The sequence below is a fragment of the Kwoniella mangroviensis genome (assembly GCF_000507465.2).
Source record: "Kwoniella mangroviensis CBS 8507 chromosome 1 map unlocalized Ctg01, whole genome shotgun sequence".
In the NCBI taxonomy this organism is placed as follows: domain Eukaryota; kingdom Fungi; phylum Basidiomycota; class Tremellomycetes; order Tremellales; family Cryptococcaceae; genus Kwoniella; species Kwoniella mangrovensis.
The window spans coordinates 12979967-12993476 of NW_027062533.1; the positions used below are offsets into that span (position 1 = coordinate 12979967).

General features: G+C 44.2%; 7 protein-coding genes across 7 annotated transcripts; 5 read left to right on the top strand and 2 right to left on the bottom strand.

The window, feature by feature from the left end:
• Nucleotides 1–583: 583 nt before the first annotated feature.
• I203_104914 (uncharacterized protein) lies at nt 584–1777 on the top strand (the record flags this gene model as incomplete). The annotated part of the gene is made up of 5 exons (XM_019143505.1): nt 584–738; nt 837–925; nt 1037–1241; nt 1305–1573; nt 1647–1777. The coding sequence occupies 5 exons, from the start codon at nt 584–586 to the stop codon at nt 1775–1777; spliced, it is 849 nt and encodes a 282-aa protein (XP_019006554.1).
• A 948-nt stretch (nt 1778–2725) lies between these two features.
• Nucleotides 2726–4061, top strand: I203_104915 (uncharacterized protein; the record flags this gene model as incomplete). Its single annotated transcript, XM_019143504.1, has 4 exons — nt 2726–2823; nt 2901–2992; nt 3062–3278; nt 3347–4061. The coding sequence occupies 4 exons, from the start codon at nt 2726–2728 to the stop codon at nt 4059–4061; spliced, it is 1122 nt and encodes a 373-aa protein (XP_019006553.1).
• Nucleotides 4062–4382: 321 nt separating this feature from the next.
• I203_104916 (uncharacterized protein) lies at nt 4383–5079 on the bottom strand (the record flags this gene model as incomplete). Its single annotated transcript, XM_019143503.1, has 3 exons — nt 4383–4677; nt 4778–4907; nt 4983–5079. The coding sequence occupies 3 exons, from the start codon at nt 5077–5079 to the stop codon at nt 4383–4385; spliced, it is 522 nt and encodes a 173-aa protein (XP_019006552.1).
• A 733-nt stretch (nt 5080–5812) lies between these two features.
• On the top strand, nt 5813–7634 carry I203_104917 (uncharacterized protein; the record flags this gene model as incomplete). Its single annotated transcript, XM_019143502.1, has 6 exons — nt 5813–6122; nt 6198–6232; nt 6348–6601; nt 6704–6983; nt 7058–7310; nt 7405–7634. 6 exons carry the CDS (start codon nt 5813–5815, stop codon nt 7632–7634), a joined length of 1362 nt encoding a protein of 453 aa, XP_019006551.1.
• A 610-nt stretch (nt 7635–8244) lies between these two features.
• I203_104918 (uncharacterized protein) lies at nt 8245–9996 on the bottom strand (the record flags this gene model as incomplete). The annotated part of the gene is made up of 2 exons (XM_065517644.1): nt 8245–9819; nt 9895–9996. The coding sequence occupies 2 exons, from the start codon at nt 9994–9996 to the stop codon at nt 8245–8247; spliced, it is 1677 nt and encodes a 558-aa protein (XP_065374462.1).
• A 342-nt stretch (nt 9997–10338) lies between these two features.
• Nucleotides 10339–11520, top strand: I203_104919 (uncharacterized protein; the record flags this gene model as incomplete). Its single annotated transcript, XM_019143500.1, has 7 exons — nt 10339–10374; nt 10441–10470; nt 10552–10605; nt 10664–10707; nt 10768–10867; nt 11012–11233; nt 11401–11520. The coding sequence occupies 7 exons, from the start codon at nt 10339–10341 to the stop codon at nt 11518–11520; spliced, it is 606 nt and encodes a 201-aa protein (XP_019006549.1).
• Nucleotides 11521–12312: 792 nt separating this feature from the next.
• I203_104920 (uncharacterized protein) lies at nt 12313–13087 on the top strand (the record flags this gene model as incomplete). The annotated part of the gene is made up of 6 exons (XM_019143499.1): nt 12313–12316; nt 12392–12440; nt 12523–12579; nt 12652–12721; nt 12823–12892; nt 13002–13087. 6 exons carry the CDS (start codon nt 12313–12315, stop codon nt 13085–13087), a joined length of 336 nt encoding a protein of 111 aa, XP_019006548.1.
• Nucleotides 13088–13510: the final 423 nt, after the last annotated feature.

A 13510-nucleotide genomic window follows, 5' to 3' on the forward strand; every position in this document is an offset into this window, starting at 1 on the left:
ACTATTCATATGATCCAGGGAATGTCAAAAGAACGGTACTGCGGAGAAGAGAATCCAATTATTCGGTTCTAGCTTGGGAACCTTAAATCACTGACATCGCAAAGTATGGTATTGCCATGCATGTTAGCTTGTGTAATCCAAGATCGATCATACAGTTCGCATCTTCGGCAACTGATTAAGCTAAGTAAGTGTAAAGTCCATGTCGACTGGAGATTGAAGGTTTGACTTAAGATGTCTGTCTATATGTATCGAGATATTAGACCCCCATAGTGAGGTACCACTGTGACAGATCTACAAAACCTTAGCCTCAACGAGCTTTCACGGCCATGTCCACATTCACATTCACACAGTTGGTGTTGTGAATGTGAGCGTGAGATCGCGTCAATATGTACTAGTAGCAATGCGAAAGAAAGGAAAAATTCATATGAAAGGGTCCCTTCCTTAGAAAGAACGACTCTTACCTTTCTCATACCAGATCTAATCAATCCAACTCTAATTTACACAAAAGCTATAAAAGCCTTGTATATCTACCGATCATCTGGATCTCTTCTACCCAACTCAATCCGATAATAGATAACACAAGATGTTCAACTATCCCACTTTTTTCATTGGGATTACCACCCTGGGATCGATGGGATTAGTTCGAGCCGAAGGCGAAAACGAGACTACATCGACCAATCAAAGTCAATCACAACCTGATTTGGTAGGCGCCTTGTCTAACACGGTCGTGAACGCGCTGTAAGTGCTCTCTAATGAGCTAATGAGATAGCATGCGAAATTATCATTCATCATAATACGTTTTCGATACTGACACAAGTCAATCGCGAATTCAATAGAATTTCTGACCAATGTCGAAACGCTCTCAAAGATACTTTCTCACCTCAATCGGAGTTGGGTCAATGCCAGTTCTACGAGGATCTAATCGGTAAGTATCTTATCGACCCATCATTCTATCATACCTTAACGCTCTACCCTCTCAATTCCAGTATTCATCTCAAGTCGATGTTATGGCTTACCGTGTATGCTGTGGTGTTAGGTGTCACCGATGACGCTTCACTCGACTCATACCTGACCACTGCCTGCGGTGCCGACCCATGTAGTGATGAGACACTTTCCAAAGCCGCCAACGCCTTTTGGACAGGGTGTGAAACAGAATTGGGATACGTGGGTATCACCAAAGATATGCTTCTCGAAGCATTTGGTGCTTACACGATCTCGAGGGAGATTGCATGTTTGAAGACGTGAGTTCTACCTCCGACCATACAATTTCGGTAGACCGTGATTGACACAAGGACCAATCTTAGGAATAACGATTATTGCCTTACCAACTCTATTGGGAACATCCTTGGAACCCAATCTTCCTCCCAAGGTAACAGTTCTGAATCTGCACCTCAGACTGGTAAATATGAAGAGATGATCCGATGGTATTTCTGCGACGAATGTTCAATCGCTTCGATCGATCTGGTGTTGGTTCAATATCCCATATTGGCGCAAATCGATCTGGATGGAGGCAAGACAGTAGTAGATTATGTCAATGGGTATTGTTCCAATAAAGGTATATCAACATCTACGGGTGAGTAATTCAATCACTCTGATATTGTGTTCGAATTGATAAACTGACTACCTCGACTGGTTTACCTCTTCAGATGGTACACTCCCTCAAGGAATTACCAAGACAGCTCATGATTCCACTTTCCCATCTACCAATGGGCTCGTTAAACGGATGTTCACACGAAATATCGGTGTTCTCAAATCAAGATTTATGGGGATGCTTTAAGGCGTGTCATATATGACCGTAAATTAAGAATGATAGACACTCGATTTGATGGACATTTGGATAACGATTCAACAAACATTTCTTCGTTCTTCTTGATTATGTCATATACTTGTGTTTCATGAAAATGAAAATGTTCCGTAAGTGTACAGGTACCATGTTTTTTCTTCTGTATATACAGTAGGATAATGCATGAATAGATGAATAGGAATTCTGTTGCTAGTGAAGTTCTTTACCACCATCACCTGGATCCTCGTCATATCTTTATCTGGCGATCAATTGATATTTTTAACAACTTTTGATCGGACCTCACCGTCATACCTCATCCTTTCTGTATAGGCACATGCACGCACCACTCATTCGACATGACATGCCGCACCGCCACACCCTAAAAAACGATTGCCATTCAGGGTGACACACCACGTCATCTTCATCTGCGTCACCAAACGTCACTTCTTCCTCTGTGTGTGTCGATCCTTGTCTCCTGTCTGGTTGTAGAGTAAGTGGAGTGGCAAAGGGAAAGATCACCCCTCCCTTACCCTCCCAAGCCGAGACTTCCTGCTCCCCCCTTAGCCTAGATTATACAACCGAGCCGAGACTTGTTGGTTGTCTAAAGGTTTAAAAGCTTATGATGGGATATTCCTCCTTCTTCCTCTGACCCCACTCCCATCACCTGGGTTCATTATGACCTTTTGAACATGTATGACGTCCAAGCGGTTCAGGATTTCTATGATTTTTTTTTTCCAAGATGTTCGTTCAATTTCGTTTGGCTAAAACTAGCATTACGCACTGCTTTCTGCATACGAGAGTGTCATCGTAATCCTCTCGTTACAGGTATATAGACCAAACGCTGATAGATTGGACACATGTTTTGAACTTTTTACATTTATCTCAATTAAGCAAACGATACGATAGCTATCGCTCACTTACTCATACTTTGACCAAAGCAACATGAAGACCACCTCAGCTATCATCGCAGCTTCTGCTCTAGCAGGTACAGCCTACGCTCAGGCTAACGCTACTTCCATCGTACAGAATGGATTAGGATAGTGAGTGCAACTTTCAGTAGGTTCGTAGTGGCGACATAAAGGTTTCTAACGATGTTGTCTTTTTGAATTGGCCGTAGCTTGTCAGGAGGTTGTATTGCAACTGTATTGTCGTTGAGCGAGAGCAGTTCGCCTTTGAACCAGTGTCTCGATGGGAAATTATTAGCTTCTAGTGAGTCGATCGAAACACCATCAGACCTCAATCAGAGCTATCACTGATCAACATCATCCCCTACTATAGTTGTTACTGGCAACTCATCAATCATTGAACCAGTTGGAAACTACCTCGACGAATTCTGTTCATCCCAACCATGTTCCAATGAGACTCTCACCAACGCCACCCAAACCCTCTTGAGTGGATGTGCGACCGACTTGACCAATTTCGGATTGACCAACCAGACTGTTGAATGGGCCGTTGCTCAATACCCATTGCTCAGAGACGTTATGTGCTTGAAGACGTGAGTGTATCCCCCGTATTTCCAGCCTCATCATAGCATATCATACTGATTGCAATTTTGTGTCACAGCTCAAACCCCTTCAACGGGAATGGTACTTCCTCTGCCAATACAACCTCTTTGACCAACTCCACTTCCTCGTCCAACTCGACCAACGGTACTTTCTGCGCCACCTCCTTACTTACCGAATTGGAATCGTATCTCGGTGAACCCCTCACTCCGACCAACATCGCCACAATAGGTTTGGGAGGTAACAGCACCGCCGTGGATGCCCTCAGGTCCATCCCTCCTACTGCCCTATGTGACGAATGTATCTTCGGTGCATTGTCCTTAATCGAAGAACAATACCCTCAATTAGGTCAAATCCGAATCGGAGGAGACAGTACCGGTAACATCACCATCAACTCATTCCTTGAACGAACTTGTAACGCTACTGCCTCTGGCAACTTCACTGTACCTACCAACGGAACTTTACCAACCAACATTACCGAATCAGCCGTCAACTCCACTCTGACTCCTGTCAACGGTACTGCCCCTCAAGCCAACTTGATCGCTGCTTTACCTACTCAATTCTTCCCCTCGGTTACCTCTGAACTTGCCTCGCTCACTACTTCGGCCACCGGATCCGGAGCTGCTGCAGGTTTGATCTCTAGCGCCGAGAGTGTCGTCGCCAGCGCCACTGCCGCTACTGGGCCAGGAGCTTCCGAGTTGGTTTCTAGCGCTTCAAGCTTGGTTGCGAGAGCTGCTGTCACCGATGTGAAGAAGAGATGGATCGGTCAACAATAAATGTAGTGTTCGATCATGATGGACTTTTAGGCTGAATACGAATATACGGAAAATGAAATATAGAACATTGCTTGCTATCTATCTGCTCAAACACGAAGAGCAAACTCTCATGTATCCATAGTGCATCAAAATTTATAGTATGATCTCTTTGACATATTCATAGTCATATGCATTTGCATCTTCTCTTTTCTTGTGGTCAATTAATAATATGTTACAACAGTTGGACCGAAAAGAAATCCTTACTAAGTATCAGGATCTCAGGTTAGGACAGGCTTTCTAACGCCGATATGGGTCACCTCGCCGAAGTGATGATTTGCGATCTCACAGATGCAATCCACCTTCAGGCTCGTCCGATGCGGGAGCAGCTGATCCGCCACCCTGATCTTCTACTATGTTTCTAGGTAATCTATCTATATCTATATTCACACCTGAATCATTCCCATGATTTGTTGACTGTGTCTGTGGTTGATGTAGTGGTTGGGAAGAACGATCTGCGCCATTGGACTGCGATTTGGGTTGATCGATTGATAATCCATAATGTTCCAATCGAGCATCTGAACCCAGTTTGTTGATCAAAGCGAGCTTGATCAGGGTTATACGTTCAGATTGACTAGATCTGAAATAGGCATTGTAAACGGAAGATCAGTCATGATGTACATTACCAGACGACGTCAGAAGTGTGAATAGCCTGTGATGGAGAGCAGCGTAAAACCCACATCGTGTCCTCATTCTCCATATATGCCTTTCCTATCTCCCCATCCCCATCTTCATCTTCTTCTAGATACGACCTCAGGTCGGATTGGGTACGCTGTAAGTGCTTGATTGAATTTTCCAAACGTTTGATCTCTAATACCACGGAACACACGTCAGCCCTCTTGGGGGAGCTGTATTACCTGCATGTGTTATGTATGTTTTACTCACCGTTCACCAGTGTCTCTACTTCCAGACCCATAGCTTCCTCCAGAGAGAATGGTTGGGCATGTTTAGGTATAAACCCGATGAGTGTTGACGATGTCATAGCTGGGTCATCTAATCTGATGGAGCGAATTGCAGAAGTAGAAAATGATGAACGGGATGGTCTTGACACTTGATAGATTTTGCGTGGGCTACTTGAAGAAGACAGGACGGATGACTTGCTGACTTTAAAACATCTCATGGGCTCAACGGAAGAAGATGAAGTCGAAAGCTAAGAGTCAACTTTTGGTGAGATGCATCGTCGTCATACACTTCGACTACTCGTAAGCTTGCCCTCCACTATCCATGTCCACTCGATGGCACCCCCGTCTGAAGCAAACACAACTTGCACCACCGGGTCGTACCTCTGAGCAGATCTAATGGTGTTCCATTTGATACATCAGCACATCAGACCTGTAGGCATGCAGTATGCATAACATATGTGAGCTAGGATGGCTGATGATGCGGTTCGGTTTGCAAGCTGTTTTACAGTAGATCGGCGGCCATTCAAAAATGTCGCGTGTCTCTTTTCTTCTAGACAGATTCCAGTAAACAGTATATCGACATCGTCATCCATCTTCATCTTCATCTCAATCGCATCTTAGTTCGAATCGCTTCTTCGTAGCCAGCCATCAAACGCATCTCATCCAGTTTCAGCAAGACCATCCGATTTCTTGTCACAGGTTGGACGGACCTAACTAGTACTCGTCACAATTATCTCCTTACCCCTCAAATACCTCCTCGCCACCTTCACCCTCATCATCGCATCACTATTCCACCTATCAACGACACTCAGAATGCCTATCCCACCGGTTATATCTTCAAACCTACCTTCAGCAAAAGGTCCATACCAAGTAGGCTACGTGCCCATGTCTCATAAACCCATATCACCCTTTTCACACCCTCAACCGACATTCGTCGAGACTGGATCTCCCGCATTGAAAGTCCACGACATAAGCTATTCGGTGTTTTACCCTACCGATGCGAAGAGAGGAGCTAAGGGAGTCAGTTGGGTGCCGCAACCTTTCTGGGGGATCATAAAGGGTTATGAACTGTTTTTGCAGGGGAAGACTGGACAGGTACCTAGTAAAGGGATGAGATGGTTAGGTGAGTGTATTTTATTCGATTACATCCTTTCCCAAAGTAGTGCATATTCTGATCGCAATACTGGATAATTTGTAGCTAGTGCGTTGGGATATATAGCTGGTAGATTACGAGTGAGTATCTTATCTTTATTCGCAATCTAATGGTGCACACCCCTTGAGTCAAGTTATTCAATATCAACCATATCTCTCTTGAGTACTCGCTCATACTGCTGTTTTTCCAATATAGATCCCAGTCCACCCATACGCTTCTCTCCTTCCTCCAACCTCAGCATCAGGTAAATACACACTGGTGATTTTCTCACATGGTCTGGCGGGTACGCGACATACCTACTCTCAATTCTGTGCTGGTCTAGCTTCCGAGGGATATGTGGTATTAGCTTTGGAACACAAAGATGGAAGTGGACCTGCTGTTTGTTTGTCGTCTGAGGAAGGGAATGGTGATGGGAAGGTTCTACATTATATCAGACAAGGTGACATCAAGTGAGTATATGCAGTACACTCATATACACGCATCATATCTGGCATTCTATTCATACGATATCATTGGCTAACAAGCATCATGTTACTGTATTAACACTATAGATGGGCTGCAGGCGAAGATAAATCCCTTACTCATTTCCGAACTCTCCAACTGGACATCCGGTCAAGAGAGATTTATGAATCCTACCACACCTTCAAAAACCTAATCACAAACAGCTCGCTGGAGGGTAATAACGCTTATAACATACTGAGCGAAGTGGGTGATAATACAGAGAAACAGAAAGATGTAGAGAAGAAGAAACAGTGGATTGAGAATCTGAAGGATAAGGTGGATTTTGAGGATTTGAAATTGACAGGACATAGTTTTGGAGGTGGTACAGTAGTAAGTCACATTTTACACGCAGTACTGTCTAGGCAGATACCTGGATATAGCGCTGATCCAATCCCTTTTATCAGCTGCACATCCTCCAAATACCTTCACCCGACCCTACGAAACTCCCATCATTACCTATCAAACACGCTATAGCCCTCGATCCATGGCTTGAACCTATCCCCTTACCATCATCCTCTACCAAATCGCATCCTACCATGCCTCCTATACTAGTTATCAACTCTATAGGTTTCACAGAATGGTCAAGCCATTTCACTAGGTTGGTAGGTATGATCAAAAGTGCTCAAGGGAGTTTACTCAGTATAGTCGGTGTAGGACGTGAGTGAATACCTTATCCTCAGCAACCATCAAGGAGCATGGAAATATAAAATAGAAGGAGGAGCTGATGGAATGATAATCTCGTTACTTTTAGACCAATCATTCTCTGATTTCCCATTACTTGATCCCCGATCTCACAATTCGGCTAAACTTCTCTTAAATAAGATTCACGATCTATCGACTCTCTTCCTCCAAGGGAAATTGAATGAATCTGTCGATGTGAAGGGTAAGGCAGTCGATGGAGGGAAGTTGGTTAAAGATAAGAATGGGAAATTGGGTGATAAAGAGGGTGAAGTGATTTTGCATCTACTAGGAAAGGAATAGATCATATACTGTAGCTAGAATATAAAGTCGGATTAGCATGCTAGACATAGATTTACCTAGATCTCAGTATTTTATCGGTATCCTATATACGGAGAAAAATGTTGTCTGTATTCATATATTAATTATGCACTTTGTACATTATTGACCGCAAGCTGATTGATCTGCGACTGAGACGAGATCCAACGGGAATGTACTCGTACGCCTTGCTCTTGCTCATTGCTATATGCATAAACATATGATAGTTGATGTATGTAATATGAATATACAGGTTACTGATTACTCAGACATTCGACCTCCCTTCCATCGTGCGACGGAATATCCTTTCTATCCATATCCTTTTCGATGTGGTGTTATTATATGCTTGGTCTTTTCCTGCCGATTTGTCTTGATAAAGATGCAATGGACATCTTCCATCCATGTTGACGGTTGTGTTAGTTACGTCTTGTTATTGAATTTACAGGTTCGCTTCTTTCTCAATGAGAGTTTTTGGCATTTGACGTATATTTCAAGATTTTTTTTCCTCCTGTCACAGTATTTGTTACGAGCTTGTCTGGTCATCCACCTTGATGTATCCTTGATAGTCAAACCATCCCCTCGTACTGTGCCATGTCTATATCCCCTCAAGTGCTCCTGGACCTTTCTTCCAGAACAACCTAGGCCTATACCTCGTAGGTCTCATTTTCATTATTTCTCTTTCCTTGTGCTTCTCATCTGTCCATCCTCTCAATCCTTCTCCCGTACCATTCCTATCATAAGTCCTATCTCTGTTATCTCGCGGTGGAATACCGACACCCCTACTTCCATGTGGTAGTGGTAGACTGTTATTCGCTCTACCTCTTATACCCATTGCTTGTCCTCTAACAGGTCCAGTAGGATTGATAGCGTTGACTCCAGTTAGAGGAGCTCTAGGTCCTGGTCCGAGTCCTGATCCACCCCGCCCTCCAGTTAAGGGTACAGCTATTGGACCATTCCCACTCCCCCCGTCAACCCTTGCAGGATGTATCCTTTCGTTCCTCATTGGTAATTCCCTAGGCGGAGGTGGTATCCTCCCCAATCCGCCCGCACCGCTTAACTCAAATATCCATCCCCCATCTTCTCGAACATTCAAATCTAATTTCTTCCTACCATTAGCCCAAGCTTGTTCTTCCTGTTCTACCAATTCCAACAACTTATCTTCAGGTATGAAATGTATCTTCAGTATATCACCCGTATCTTCAGGCCATTTAGTATTTTCTACTTTCTCGGCAACTTCTATTGCATCCTGTACAGAAGGGTATGTAGCGTACGCATGAGATTTCACGCCGGATAACCATAATCCACCATATTCCTCTGAAGCAAATGGCATTTTCGCCGAAGGTAGTTTGGCATTTGAGGATGAAGATGAAGGAGTAAGATAAGAGTGCAAAGTAGAATGGAGTAGTGGTCTCTTGAGGTTGTTAACGTATAATACTGAAGTGGGTGGTTCTCTTATATGTGACAGGGTCGAAGGTAATTCGATTTTCTGTCTTTTCGATTTATCATCAGGTGTATCTGATCGAGGTCGTTTCCTACTTTGTTCACCACCTTCTTCTTCTTCCTCCTCATCATCAATCTGCATATCCTCATCTTCATCTTGAGCTCGTTGGTTAGCTAAAGGAGATAACCTCTTTGGTGGACTTGGTGAGGTTTTCTCCAATGAAATCTCCTTAGTTTCCTGAGCAGCAACCACTTTTGCTACTTCATTATCCAAAACCTTAGGCTCAACTTGTTCTATACTTTTATCCGCTTTTTTCTGATGATGATTTGTAGATGTTTCCTCAGGATATTCATCAACCATGACTTTCCCCACTCCCTTTTCCTGAGGTTCCTCCCTCTGAGCGGGTACAGGGGACAATCGTCTAGGTGGACTTGGAGTAGGTGATAAGACTGTTTTTGCTTCCTCTTCAGCTACCACTTTAGCCACTTCTTCATCTAACGCAGCGGGTTCAGTCGATATTTCATCTTTTGTGACATCGCCTGGAGGTGGAGGGTGATGTTGAGTAGAGGGTTCTTCGGGATATCCATCAAGCATCGTACGTCCTACACCCTCTTCCTGCTCTTCATCCTTTGCTGCTGTTTCTGTGGTAGCAGCTTTGACATCCCCTGAATTCGCATCATCCGCTTTCTGGGATTGAGAGTCCTGGAAAGCTTGTAATCTATCTGCGAGCTGTACATGCGTCGAGTCCCATGTCAGTTCACGAGCTTCGCGAGCTTTCACCGACATACTTGGAGAGAGACTTACATCCTTCTTGAGACCCTTTGTCTCTAGTCCTCTGTTCGTAAGCTCTTCCTTGAGTTCAGCTACTTTGAGCGATTTGACGTCGACCTGAGGGAATTCTGACATCTTCCATAGGTATCTATCGGTTGGGTATATGAGCTTAGGTGATATGGAGAAAGCAGTAGAATCATTCACTCGACAGGCGAGTGTGAGCAGCTCGAAGATGCAGTGAATGGTCATCGTTGGGCATTAGCGGAATCAAATTCATCTGTAATGGAATCACAAGGGTATTACGATTCTGTCTGTTATTGCACGATACTTCCTCCTCCACCCTCTCTCGCGAGATGAACCGTGTCTTGACACCGTCCATCCACTTCGAGATACGATCAAGAGACCGTCTTCCCACTATCAACCTACGATACCATCCCTACTTCACCACACTCACACTACGACAGAGAAAAGCTCATCATGTCAGCCGGTGCAAAACAATATAAAGCCATAGGGGTCAGTTGTTCTCCGCCCTTACCCTGTCCAAGCTCGGCTCGCAGCTGATGTGTTGACCCTCCTCAGGACGATATATGGAAGAGGACAGACAAAGTGGTATGTACCATACGTGAACACTCAGCCGAAGCACAATCGATATCCTCAGTGATTCAGCTGACTGGAAGACATGTATCATAGAACGCCGAGCTGTTCACATTGACATATGGAGCTTTGGTCGTTCAACTCATCAAGGTATGTTTGACTCACCCTGTGCCTTACTACATTATGTTGATGTCCATTGTCGGAACAGGATTACGAAGATTATGGAGAAGTGAACAAACAGCTGGAGAAGATGTGCGTTCACCCTTCATGCCAGGGCACAGACCAAAGCTCATTTTAATATGAATCACATAGGGGATACAACATCGGTACGAGGTTGATAGAAGATTTCCTAGCTAGAACGGGATTACAGAGGTGTCAGAGTTTTGCAGAGACGGCCGAGGTGATATCGAAAGTGAGTGCAGACTCATTCAGCCGTCGGCCAAGCCGTCATATCCATAGTAATCATCCCTATGGACCCATCTCTCTCGCCTGCTTCGACAAATTCTCGACTACGTTTTGAAGTGATTTTCGCTGACCACCACTTTCCCGTGAACAGGTAGCATTCCGTACTTTCCTTGGTATTTCTCCTTCACTATGTTTCCCACCACCATCATCCAACCAGCCCTCATCGAATAATTTACCGCAGCCGAGCGAATTCATCTTGACTTTCGACGAGAACCCTCTTGCGGAATTTGCGGAATTACCGAGAGATGCTAGAGAAGGTGGACTTTGGTTCAGTAATGTCCTGTGTGGGGTGGTCAGAGGAGCTCTGGAGATGGTAAGTGGATAAATCCATATAATTCGTAAAGATCAACGGAGAGTATAGCCATCAAAGAATGGAGCGGGCTTTGTAAAAAGGATGATCGTACTGTTTCAGGATCCCTGCATGTCAAATCTGGTTACAATCACATAAAGTGCTGATGCAAATTGTCCTTTCATCTTCAGATCCAGATGCAAGTGGAGACTCAATTCTTGTCTGACGTGTTAAGAGGTGACGATTCGACGGAGATGTACGTGAAGTTAGTGAGGATATTGGAGGAGGAACAACCAGAGAATGATGAGTAGACTGTCTGACTCTGTCAGACAGCTCTGTGTTATCGTCGAGCAGACAAGCACAGATTCAACTTTGTGAAGGGTTTGATTGGCATGTATACCTCGTGGTTAGAACATACATACGAACCATTATTGGTACCCCATGAGATATACTTTACGTTATGGCCCAAACCACACTTGATGGATGTGTGACTTAGCGATATGATCCTCAACCTGAGGTTTTGATGTATCGTGAGGCGACATAGTACATCGCATATGATTATCGATTGCTAATAGGCAGCGGCCTTGATGAGATTGATGGCAGGCAATTATCTCACCTCGGCGTCAACACGACGTGACTGATTTACCATAACACATCCCCCCGCAGTTCCGGTACAGAAATAACCTCGATTTCTATTTTTAGGTTTTTCCCACTTGCAAGGTCCCCCGTTGGGATCATAGGATCTTCGTCATTTCCATCAATTCACCATTCCTTCTGATTAATCAGATTGTCACGCTGCATAGCTTCTGTTCTATTTTTGTGACCATGTAGCTAGGAGACAAACGTTCCTATTGTGTGAAGCAGAGTCAAGACGTAAAGTGACGCAATCCCCCATCTTTCAATTCAATTGGAATGACGACTTTCCCATCAATAAATGATTCAGTACCTAATCGGGACCCAGGCAACCTGGATACTACGTGTAGATGCAATGCTGAAATATATAAGGGCTTGCTGCCGATAATTCTGTTTCCTCTTCCCTTCATCAACTCCATTAACGATACTTCACGAATAACGAATCAACCGTATACACAAGACAATACAAAATGGGTGAGTACCACACCAGTCCGTATCCCTCACAAGTTCTTGTGATCCAAAGCTGACATCTCAACTGTTGTACTGCAGGTCTCTTCGATTACTTCAACAACGATGATTCGGGTAACCAACAAGTCTAGTGAGTCTACCATGCTACTCTCTCACAATGTAATCACTAGTCTATGAACTGTTGGCTAACATTGCCTTTGACTCACCTATAGCAATTTGGACCCAAACAATGAACAGCACAAATCCAAGCTCTCCCATGAGTTGATCGGGTGAGCAAGCTTGTTTTCTGTCTTGCTCTTCGACATCTCGCTGATGGACTGAGCGTGACTTATGGTGTTTAGCGGTGCTGCCGGATTTGAAGCTATGAAAGCTTATGAGGATCATTTGAGAAAGGAAGGTAAGCCCGCCAACGTGAGTCTCAAATTACTATATCGTTCTCGCCTATGCAGATATATGCCTTTCGTCAAATGGTAAGACTTCTGTAGCTGATCCTCTTGTTCATGTTCACATAGCACGCCTTCGCCAAGGAGCTTGTCGCTGGGTTCGCCGCCGCTGAAGTAGACAAGCTCTTTGAGACCAAAGGTGAGTCATCCATTCATTCATTCATTCATCCAGTCCCATCAGCACCATCATCAGAAAATTATTCGATACTTTATGATACATACAAGCTGACATCGGGTTTAATTGATAGGTCTCGATGCCTATGACAGAGAAGAAGCCAAGAGACATGCTAAAGCACAAGCCATCGAGGCTCTCAACCAATCTGGAGAATACTAAGCTAGTCACTCCCTCGATCATGAGGTTCCGTCCTTAGCATGACAAATCTTGAAAGCGAGATGCAAATTGTTTAAGAGGTTTTATTTAGACGACCTAAGAAGTGGTGATCAGATGGCATTGCTTATAGTGAAAAAAAATCTTATCACTCAGAAGTACAGTACGTCCGCCCTCAATCACCCTCAACACTCGACTAAGCCTCTAGGTCACTGCCAAGTCACCAAGTTGACACGACATTGAGAGTATCGTCCTTTCTTGGCTCATGATCGATTATTATCCTTTACACCTTTTACTGCTAATCAATCCCACGTTTGACATCCTTTGTTTTGAACCGTTCGTCTTGTGGTAAGGTCAGAGGATAATATGAAAGGACTCGCCAAGTTGATCATTCGGTCGAGGCGATCTTACGCAGTGTGACCGACAAGC